Below are 9,993 nucleotides of genomic sequence, written 5' to 3'. Positions count from 1 at the left end.
TACGACAAAAGATGCATGCTAGTAAACAGACCTTTGACCATCTAGAATCTGAGAATTCATTAACTGAAATTGCACGTTGCCCATACATTAATGGGGAAACCCAGTACGCCCACTCCCACCACGGTTTTATGGCCGCTAAAGGAGGTAAATTTTACAACATGTAATCAGTTGAATTAATAAGGGACAACATAGGAGTCACTAATAACCTATCAAAGATAGAAAGAAGTGCTTTTCTAGCACTATAAAAAGATAGCTCGCAAGAATATGAGGACACTAACCTTTAGGAATAATAAATCCCCCCAAAAGAAAAATAGCCATCATGGCAGCTGATCCAAAAGTGTTGGCGATTGTCATGTCTCGTGCAATAGCTCCCATCATCCGGAAAAGGCCCAAAGCCATTTGATGTATAGAGAACAATAGCAACATAAAGCGAAAAAATCTGCAGATGATTTGATAATTATGACACTCAAATAGAAATGCAGTAATGGATAAGATTATAGATGAGAAGGGTACAAATTTAGTTACCTATCAACAGTTGGTGCAAAGCCTACTGTGTAATAGACAACACAAGACCACACTGTGGCTTCAATAATAGAATACGGAATTCTTAGTATCCAATTGGGAAGTGAGAAAGCCCATGCAGGATGAAAGCAATTATCTCTTTGCTTATAGAACACCGGAAGTCGAAAAATAGTTATAGACAGTTCTGAAAAACCATTAAACATTATATGTACAAGCCCAAAAAAAAGACAAGAGAGATAGAGCTCTCCATTTTGTTCATCAATTGGATGTAATCTTGTCCGTAAAAATAGTGTGCTTGTAATGAGCCCAACAAAAGCAACCTGCATGAAATTATGCCATCGTTACACATATAGTCATATATTTGATAAATAAACTATGAATGAAACAAACTGAAAAGCCTTGCATTTTACACATTCTAATTGTAATGCACAGAAATATATCGTAGAAGAAAATATATGTATCAACAGAATGCAGGCATTTAAGCCCATATCAGAGACTTTTTGCACAAATATTATCAAGGATGGTAACATAGTGCAACCTTTGAAATGTTCTAAAGTAAAATTGTTCAGGTTTGTGTACTTTTGGACCCCAATGACCATTTACACCACCATTTCAAATTAAAACACATCCATTTTCCTAAAAATTAGAACAAACAAGCAAGAGAATTTCAAGTTACACCGCATGTACAGATGCTAAAATCATTGCGCATCTGCACGATAATTCTATGCATGTACCCTCTGTTCAAGAAAAATAGTTACATCACCAAAGGTAGCCATTGTTTTTAGGAAAACTCTTTTTACAGCTGTCAATGTTCACGACAGTTGAAAATAATTCATCTATAGTGTCTTACACTTTCTGTAAATAATTTTGATCCATCTTAAACATTGCATATTTTTTATCCATCTTGTAGGTGTGATGCACACATTGCTACAAAGCTCATGTAATGTAGTGATGATTTGGAAGTTACAGACATCTAGTACCAGTTAATTTTTGAGAAATAATGCAAGGAATATGTAATGTGATTACATGAACGTACTTGGCATGTCCTAAAAGTGTAGAGGAAACGGTGACGGCTTATGAGAATAAGCTCCCTGGCAAAACACGCTCTAATGAGCCTATATTTTGATATGGCAAACTTGGATCGGGCAAGAGCCTCAGGAGAATTTGTATGACCGTCTGAATTATGTGGATGGAACTCAAGATTTCTACCATACTGGGAATCTGTAAATGCAGCAGCCATTGCTGACACAGGAATAAACGAATATGGTTTTGACAGGTCAGACCAGTACTGAGCTTGATCTTTCTTTGAAGTTACCTGAAACCGAAATTACTTCCAAGTTAATCTTATCATCCTTTAAAAATCATATGTAATTATCAGCTTTTAATCAATACTTACCTCCTGGAGAAAATCAGCAATACCCTTGCGTGGTGGCAATGAAAATCCTAATGATTTAAAGTACTCCACAACATGGTCAATCTGGCCTTGGTAGACGATCTTCCCTTCCGACAATAGAATTAGATCATCAAATAGTTCAAACGTCTCTGGTGCAGGCTGAAGAAGTGACATGAGCACGGTTGCCTCCATCTCATGGACGAAGTTCCTCAGGCACTTCACTATTTGAAAAGTTGTTGAGCTGTCAAGACCTGTTGATATTTCATCCATGAGAAGTGTTTTTCTAGGTCCAACAATCATTTCACCTGCAAGAACAGAACAGTGTCACAAGAACTGTCTTGTACCACACAAGACCCACATCCAGGAAATGCATGGTGTGCCGACCAGTTTATTCAGTAAGACAATAATAAGTACCAAGAGCACAAGCTCATGGAAAAACGAAAATGATGGAAGGCATCAGAGAAATTTAAGCTGTAACAATCCTATGAAACCTGTTGTCACTCTCTTCCTCTGACCACCAGAGACACCCCTTTCCATGTCGCTGCCTACAAGGGTATCCGCACATATATCCAGCCCAAGCACTCTCAGTACATAGTCGGTAACAAGATTGTGCTTATCTCCTCCGACTGATGCTGCCTGACCACACAAAATAGATCACTTTGCGGAACAAGATGTGCCATATCAGAAGTATAGCCAAGTAGTTAAGTAAGAACCTTCATAAAAGCGTCTATCTCGGGACTAGGACGCATGCCTCTTTTTTGTTCAAGATTGACCAATTCTTTCAAGCATTCTACACAAGTAATAAATTGTAATAAACACGGGTACTAAAGAAGGAAAGGAAATACAGTATAATGCAACTAATACACTGTAAGTCACCAACCTGGAAACAAACGGATTACACCTTTCATATCTAAACATAGTATATTTAAGTTCAAGTAATATAAAATGATTATTGGTAAGGCTTTAATGTGAACTCCACCTTCCATTATATTTTGGCATAATTTACTTAGTAACAAGTATTATACTATAAAAGGGGTTATAAATTTGAACCCTGTACTGCATTATATATATAGTCTACAAAAATAAGCTATGGCATGGAATGTAAGAAAGCGAAGCCGAACCTCCCCAGTTTTCGCTTGCGCCTTGGCATTTTGCAGCAAAATCTAAAGTTTCCCTTACTGTCAGCTCCCCAAGATGGTTATCTGTTTGACTAATATATGCAGAAGTTCTTTGTACACAAAATTCATCCAAAGCAATTCCATTGTAGGTAATCCCTCCACTTTTCTGTTCAAGGAACAGGAGAAAAAATGAGCAAAATAAAGGAATACTAACCTGTTTTCTCAACCAGAAAAAACAATTTATGGTGGTTGCATGAAGAAAAAGCGCATGAGCACACGGGAAAGATGCTAGTTGACCTCACCTTTAGCTTAGGATCCAGTTTGCCAGCTAGGGCCAGCAAGAGCGTTGACTTCCCAGATGCAGGTGGTCCCAATAATAATGTCATCCTTACATGAAACAAAATGGAGCAGTGTCAAAAAACTACGCAGCCATCATAATACAAGCAGGTTGTTACATGAGTGATAATGTATACATTACAAGGGGAGAACTGTGAACATACTAACATGCAATTATGCAAAGACACTTGTTTTTTTATGTAAACTGATGTATGTGCATTAAACTTCATTTTAGAGTTTTGATATACCATGTTTCCACCTAATATAAAGAATTATGCAGTAAGAAGACTTGCGCCTCACCTCCCAGGTCTCACAATGCCACTGACATCATCCAGAATAGTGAGCTTATGCTTATTAGGGTGTAGGAGACGACAAGCAATAAGAATTCTCTGATTGCAAATACATGACACAAAAGAAAACATATCAGATTAAATCTTTTAACAGGAAGAATAACAAATGAATGAATCTTCAACCAAAAATAAGGTAATTAAGCATCCAGGTAACTGGGGACGTCATAGCCACTCTATTCGAAAGAATATAGATAGCAACATTTCCTCCCAAATAGTGCAGAATAATACGAAGTAAGGTAATGAATAATAATGGGATCATAATTTACCAGCTTATGATTATATCTTCTCCTTTGGCTACCTGATTTTCATAGAGTGAAGTGCATTTTAGTCCTTCAACCTATGGAGAAGTATGGATTTTGTCCCTGAACTATTTGTTTGATGCAACCTTAATAGATTCAGTCCTGAGAGCAGTATTCCACGGTCAAACCCGGTTTTGACTTGACATGGCATGGTTTTGGCTACTCATTACTCTAGTTGGCATAGGCTACCATGTCATCGAGAGAATCTCCCCCTCCCACCCCCACTCTATCTCTCTCTACCTCATCAAACGCCACCCCTTCCTGACGAGAGCAAGCCATGTTAGGCAGAGTCCGAGGTTGAGGGGGATGGGTCGGCCACAAGTAGCACACAAGAGACGAGCTCGCCGTTGTCGACAAGAAGGCCATAGAGAATTATGTCATCACCATCACGACTCCCAGGCAGCACACGCTGACGATAGTTTAGTGTCACCTCATTAGAGTTGGCCGTGTTGCCCACGCAGGCTGGAGCAGATTTTCTCTCCAAACGAATCGTTGTTTTGCGTAAAGTCTCCTTTGGCTACTGGATTATCAAATAATTATGAATTCCGAAATAGAACCCAATAGATCAAACATTGGAGCAAATAAAACAATTAAATTCAATCGTTGTTATCCCAGATTCTCATCTAAGAAGGCCGTAACTAGCAAAACTTCTTTGAAAATACGAGGACACTGATGGAGGGTAAATATGCTCGTGTGTATGTCTCATCGGGCGAAAACAAAGCCAGACACTTTTAGACTTGCGGTTGCAAACTTGCAACTCATAGTGCTAGGCACACGTGAGACAATTTAAGTAGGCCAAAGCATGTAAGGTGAGACAATTTAAGTAGCCACTTTTAGACTTGCAGTTGCAAACTTGCAACTCACAGTGCTAACTACACGTGAGACGATTTAAGTAGCCCACAGCATGTAAGGTGAGCAGGAAAGCTCGCATGATAAGGATATTTTTATTCACGTGAACTGCTGTCTATCGCATGGATCTTCTTTTCGCCCGGCCTCCGTTCACGCAAGTTATGAGGGTTTCGACTTTCGTCCGATGATCGATCAGATCAATAATATCATGAATCGCGGGCACTCAAATATATTGTCCCCTGTAATTTACTTAAGATTCTAACAAATTGAACAAACCGATCTGCAAATATGTAGTATAAGCTTACCTCGGTGACGTCGCGGACGTAGTTGGGGAGAGTCGGCAGCGCCCTCCTGCCGACGTTGACCTCCGTCGAGACCCTCAGATTGCGGAACCTCACCTCCACGCGCGGCACCTCCAGCCCCACCCTGCAGGCAACGGCGATCGATAACCCAGCACAAGGATCTCCATGGAGGAGTTGGAACGGGGAGGTCCGATGCATTACGCGTCGAAGCGGGCCTTGATCCCGCGGAGGAGATTGGCGTTGTCGAGCTCGGCGGTGGCCAGCGCGCGGCGGAGCACGCGCTCGAGCCCAGGCCGGTCGAGCCTCCGCACGTCCACCACCTCGGCCCCGCTCCCTTGACCTTCACCGTCGCCGTCGGGATCGGGGAGGACGATGGCGTGGTTGCGCCGCTTGGCGGAGGGCAGCCGCTCGATGGCGGCCCAGAGCAGCTCCTCCTCGTCCCGCGCGGCCGTGCTCGCCGCCTGCTCCTCCACGTCCAGAGCCACGTGGCCGACGCCGCTCGCCATCGCCATCGCCGCCGCGCCGCAGCGATGCGCTTGGAGCGGGCTGGTGGTTTTTGGGTTTTGGAGGGGAGGAGTTCTGGGAATCGACGTCTGGCGAGGGAGTTTATACGAGGCGGGTCACGCGGGCGTGATGAGCCCCCGATATCGCGTGGGAGTTGGATCTCACAGTTTGAACGCAGCTGCATGTGGGGAGAGATGAATCTCACCGCCTTCCCCCGACAGAAGAGGGCGGGCGAGAGTTCGGGTTTTCTTTCTCATCTGCATGCATGCATGATGCATGCTTGCGGCGTGATTAAAACCCACGCGCGCCTACGCCGCACGCACGCAACACCAACACCAGGTCCACGGCTCAACCGCCTGCCGCCCGGCCGTAGTCCCGGTCCATACCTACCTTTTCCCCTGTCAGGTGGGCCCGTGCCTCCGCAGTCCACTCTAACACTCCTCACATCACAGAGGGTGCTAGACTTTTCTTTTTTTGAAAATGAGGGTGCTAGACTTGGAGGCACCAAAGATGCGTTTGCTTACCTGCATCGTTTTTTTTGCCCTTTTGCATATTTGTCTCAGTTGGGTCTGGTTGATTATATGTAGGCAAAAAACCAACATCTGCATGTTGATTGGTTGCCTGCATCTCCTCTCTCTACATCGTAGCACCGTCTCTACGCATCGTGCTTGGTTGCTTTCATTGGTTGTGCTCATCACGCCCGCGTGACCCGCCTCGTATAAACTCCCTCGCCAGACGTAGCTTCCTAGGACTCCTACCCTCCAAACCGCACAAACCATCAGCCCACTCATCACGCATCGATGCACTTTGTTTGGTTGCATACACTAGACATGATACACAAAACACAGTGTTGCATGGTGGAAGGCTGCGGGCAAACTAAACACGTTGTCCAGCCATGAACGCCTAGTCGTTGCACTCCAATGACTTGCCGTCGGTCCCGGCGGCCGACTTCCCGCCCTTGCTCTACCCATCCGACTGGTGGCCGGCCGTGAACGTGGCCTCGACGGTATCGGATGGCGCCACCGGTGGGATTTCTTCGGCGTCGAGAGCCGCTCTATGGCACTTTTTGTTGAGCGGATTGATCTAGTTGAACATGACCAGCGAGAGCCATGACGCCGTCTCGTACGACGTCGCCACAACGGCATGATCAGGCGCACCACCCCGCTCCTCCTCCCCACTAGAAATGACCGCCGAATCACCGAGGCCGCTGGAGGCGTCGACTGCGAAGTATAGCGGAGGAAGCGAGAGACAAGCATGGCGAACATGATGGGGTCATTGGGGAGGATGGGCTCACCTGCGACGAAGTGCGCGGAAGCGGAGCCAGAGAAGAGCGCGGCGAGTAGCTTTGTCCCCATCCAGAAGACACGGAGGTGCGGCGGGTGGGCGCGTGGCCCCGGCTTTCTCCACCACAAGGAAGGTGCGCTGGACCGCGACCCACTCGCCCCTGGCCCTGCCCGTGGGGAGGAGCAGGAACGCGAGCGCTAGCAGCACGAGCAACGCGACGTCCAACGCCGAGGACGGGGAGCAGGCCGTCTAGCCACCACAGGGCGGCGGAGGAAGAGGGGTCCGGCATGGTAGAGGCGCCACGGCGGAAGAAGAGTCGTTGCAGCCGCAGAGGTCGAGCATGCGCGACGAATTGGACAAAATTCTTCCAAAATAGCTCCCAACATGAACACAAAATTAAGCATTTACAGTCGACGAAACTACAAACCGATCACCTGAATGGACCATAAGATCAATGTGCATCTTTTTTGTGTGGAGTTTATTACGAATCGAAGTATCGTTGTGTAGATTGGAAGGAAGGAGGAAGAAGGGGATTAGAGAGGAGGTTAATGGAGGTAGGAGAAGATAGCACCCCTCCTATATCCTCTCATGCAACGGGGCACACTACTTGCGCTTGATCTGACTCGTCTCAGCATGGCTAGCAAGAAATGGCCGATTCTGCTGTTCCTCTAGAGACAGGCCCATAGATACTTTGAGGTTCGTGCAAGCCAGGAATCAGATGCGGCCCAGGCAACCAAACGGGCCAATGTTTTCCCGCGCTGTCTTGGCTGGAGCTAATGCAGCCTACCAAATGCATCCCAAAGTTCCTTTTACAGAGCTCAATGAAAAGGATGAGTTGTACCAGAATTCTAATTCTGCCATGGCAGCCATGAACGCCAATGCTTGGATGTGTTTCGGATGGCGCACCGGAGATACGTTTCTACATACCGTTGTGCATGCCAACGATTGTCTAAAATAGGCCACTCGATGACCTCACAGTATCAGCATGACGCCCATGGCAGAGGCACATGTATTAGTCTCGATTGTGAACGATGGGATGAAATTCAGGAGAGTGAGCACCGACGTCTCTATTCTAGTGTGCTTTAGTTGCTCAACGGCAGAGGAAACTACGGTAGCCCACTAAAAGCCCTTTTGGATAGTAATTGAGTGAGAGGTTTGTTAATGATGCCATACAACATGACAAACTTACGGTTATAACTAGTTAGCCCAAGTAATACATGCAAGTCTGTTTGATTAGTCGGTTGCGGCCAAGCCTTTACAGACGGGTTGCCACATCGTGCTTGCAGAGAATGTGGCCCTAGTAATCGATATTATCAAGGGTGAAGGAGCATTTGGAGGTCAATTAGATCACCGCGAGGACAATCCGAACATGCTCAGGATGAGTATATAGGATTGGACTATACACAAAGATATTGTCTAATAAAACAATGACGAACTTGTGTGTATAAGCGGCGACCAATGAGTTCATCAAACACTGGATAACGTCCGAGCATTTGTTAGTCTAACCAGCATGATCCAGAATGGAAAATAGTTACGGTTATGGTTTTCAGTTTTAGATTCAAAATTATTTCGTTCACTGTAGAAATCACAGAATTTCACTGATATATTTCAGCCATTCATCGGCCAACCGATTGTATATGCGATTTACTGACTTGTGAGTGTGTTGTTATCCAAGTTGTTACGAACGTGGGATACGGGAACCCAGTTCCTATTTGACGCATTAAGCGTCACTTATAGGATACTTTGATCCATGGCGCACACCTCTCCACAACACTACATTGCAAATGAGCCGTCCCATGTAAGATTTCTTGTTACGGGTTTAGTAGCTTCTGCCGGTTTATAGTGTGCCTTTTCTTTCTGATTTTCCTAGCATCCGTTTTCTACCTTTTCTCTTTGTATATTTTCTTTTCTCGCTCAAGTATTTTCTTCTATTTTTCAAATGAGTGAACTTCCTTCAAATCTCAAACTATTGAACTTTTTTTCGAGACCATGATTTTTTTCTCAAACTATTGAACTTTTTTTCCTAATTTTGTGAACTTTTTAAAATTAACAGTTATTTTCAAATTCATGAAATTTTCAAATTTATGGTTTTAAAAAAATGATTTTTTTTTAAAAATCAATTTTTAAAGATTCATTTTTCTCTCAACAATCAATGGTCGACTAGTTTAACCGGTCAACGGTTCACAATCAACTGAGCGAACAAAATGGAATGACTGAGCGAGCAGGCGCCAACAACGCTAACTGGCGCGGAATGCGCCAAATAGGAGGTCTCTTATGGGGACGTGTCAATTTGACCTTAAAACACCTTTGGAGAGTCTATGTGGGCTAGGCCCAATAGCATACGAGCGCTCAGCCTCTTGACTTGTGCCCTCCAGATACCCTATGCTGGTGCAGAACTCTTCTCCCATTGATAAGCCCTTGAAGTTGTGAATGTGCTCAGCTTCCCGGTCCATTTTCTTTTGGATGTTGATGATCATCATAATCTAGACCTCTTCGTCAGAATTCGATGAATCGAAGAACTACTTTTATGAAGCTCTATGGGTCCATCCTCCTTGTTCGATGAACCATCCGGATCCATCATTTTGCCTAAAAAACAATCACAAAAAGGTCAAACATTCTATTCAAGACATGAAGGTGCAGTCCGAGAGTAGTCGGGGCGTACCGCGGCGGCGTCCTGGTCGGAGACTATGTTCGTGCGGGCAAGATGGAGGGGGCTAGTGTTTTGGTGGAGCTGCTGGTGCTATGGGCTCAGTACGGTGGCGGAGCAAGGGTGGCGGCAGAGCTAGGGGCAGGTCGGGGCGGACGAGGGAGTAGAGAGGAGAGTTGACGAATCGGGAAGGTCGAAGGGGAATTTGGTGCAATTTGAGGTGGGGTCGACCTAACTAGTCCGACGTGGCGGACGCGTACGGGCACACCCTCACCTTGCCATATCCACCCCAGGTTTCAGTAGGATTGGAGGTGTGTCGGTCAGACCTGACGTTTGGGGATAGTATGAGGCGTCCATCCGGGTCAAGGTTTTTGAACAGTTACTGACTA

The 9,993-nt window shown here is 45.2% G+C and overlaps 1 protein-coding gene across 1 annotated transcript in view; it reads right to left on the bottom strand.

The window, feature by feature from the left end:
• Positions 1–5,675, bottom strand: part of LOC119332997 (ABC transporter G family member 51-like) — an 11,682-nt gene extending 6,007 nt beyond the window's left edge. Inside the window, exons 1-12 of the mRNA XM_037606047.1 lie at positions 5,371–5,675; positions 5,173–5,293; positions 3,670–3,758; positions 3,336–3,420; positions 3,037–3,199; positions 2,629–2,705; positions 2,407–2,551; positions 1,919–2,220; positions 1,559–1,837; positions 526–842; positions 279–439; positions 32–135 (exon numbers count right to left, since the gene is read on the bottom strand). Of these exons, the coding sequence (XP_037461944.1) occupies positions 32–135; positions 279–439; positions 526–842; positions 1,559–1,837; positions 1,919–2,220; positions 2,407–2,551; positions 2,629–2,705; positions 3,037–3,199; positions 3,336–3,420; positions 3,670–3,758; positions 5,173–5,293; positions 5,371–5,675 (2,148 nt within the window). The remainder of the gene's footprint in view (positions 1–31; positions 136–278; positions 440–525; positions 843–1,558; positions 1,838–1,918; positions 2,221–2,406; positions 2,552–2,628; positions 2,706–3,036; positions 3,200–3,335; positions 3,421–3,669; positions 3,759–5,172; positions 5,294–5,370) is intronic.
• Between the last annotated feature and the right edge of the window lie 4,318 nt (positions 5,676–9,993).

This window comes from Triticum dicoccoides, chromosome 7A, assembly GCF_002162155.2.
Source record: "Triticum dicoccoides isolate Atlit2015 ecotype Zavitan chromosome 7A, WEW_v2.0, whole genome shotgun sequence".
Lineage (NCBI taxonomy): Eukaryota > Viridiplantae > Streptophyta > Magnoliopsida > Poales > Poaceae > Triticum > Triticum dicoccoides.
Note: the sequence above shows the minus strand (reverse complement) of the source record. Positions and strands in the feature narration are given on the sequence as shown.